The 386-nt window shown below is 61.7% G+C and overlaps 1 protein-coding gene across 1 annotated transcript in view; it reads left to right on the plus strand.

Annotated features, from left to right (window-relative positions):
* Positions 1-47: 47 nt before the first annotated feature.
* The window catches only part of PCDHGA9 (protocadherin gamma subfamily A, 9), a gene marked incomplete at its 5' end in the record, with an annotated part of 9,937 nt that continues 9,598 nt past the window's right edge, over positions 48-386 (plus strand). Inside the window, one exon of the mRNA XM_009330026.1 lies at positions 48-365. Within this exon, the coding sequence (XP_009328301.1) occupies positions 48-365 (318 nt within the window). The remainder of the gene's footprint in view (positions 366-386) is intronic.

Here is a 386-nt window from a genome sequence, read left to right on the forward strand (position 1 = left end):
GAGAGAAAGTCTGCGGGCCGCTGGAGAAATGTCTCATCCATTCCCAGATTCTTATTCAAAATCCAGCCAAATTTTTCACGGTAGAGATCGAAATTATAGACGTTAATGACAATGGTCCGAAGTTCCAGGAAGATCAGCTGCAGTTTCGAGTCAGTGAGTTAACGGCCGTGGGAACGCGGTACCCTCTGGAGGAGGCTCGCGACCCGGACGCGGGCGCGAATTCCGTGCAGAGCTACGAGCTGAGCGGCGACGAGCACTTCTCGCTGTCCGTGCAGGCGGGCCCCGGCGGGGACCAGCGTCCCGAGCTGGTGCTGGCGAAGGCGCTGGACCGGGAGGAGGCGGCGCTTCACGAGCTGGTGCTGAGGGCGCGGGACGGGGGGGGGCGC

Source organism: Pygoscelis adeliae, unplaced genomic scaffold (genome assembly GCF_000699105.1).
Source record: "Pygoscelis adeliae isolate BGI_AS28 unplaced genomic scaffold, ASM69910v1 Scaffold248, whole genome shotgun sequence".
NCBI lineage: Eukaryota > Metazoa > Chordata > Aves > Sphenisciformes > Spheniscidae > Pygoscelis > Pygoscelis adeliae.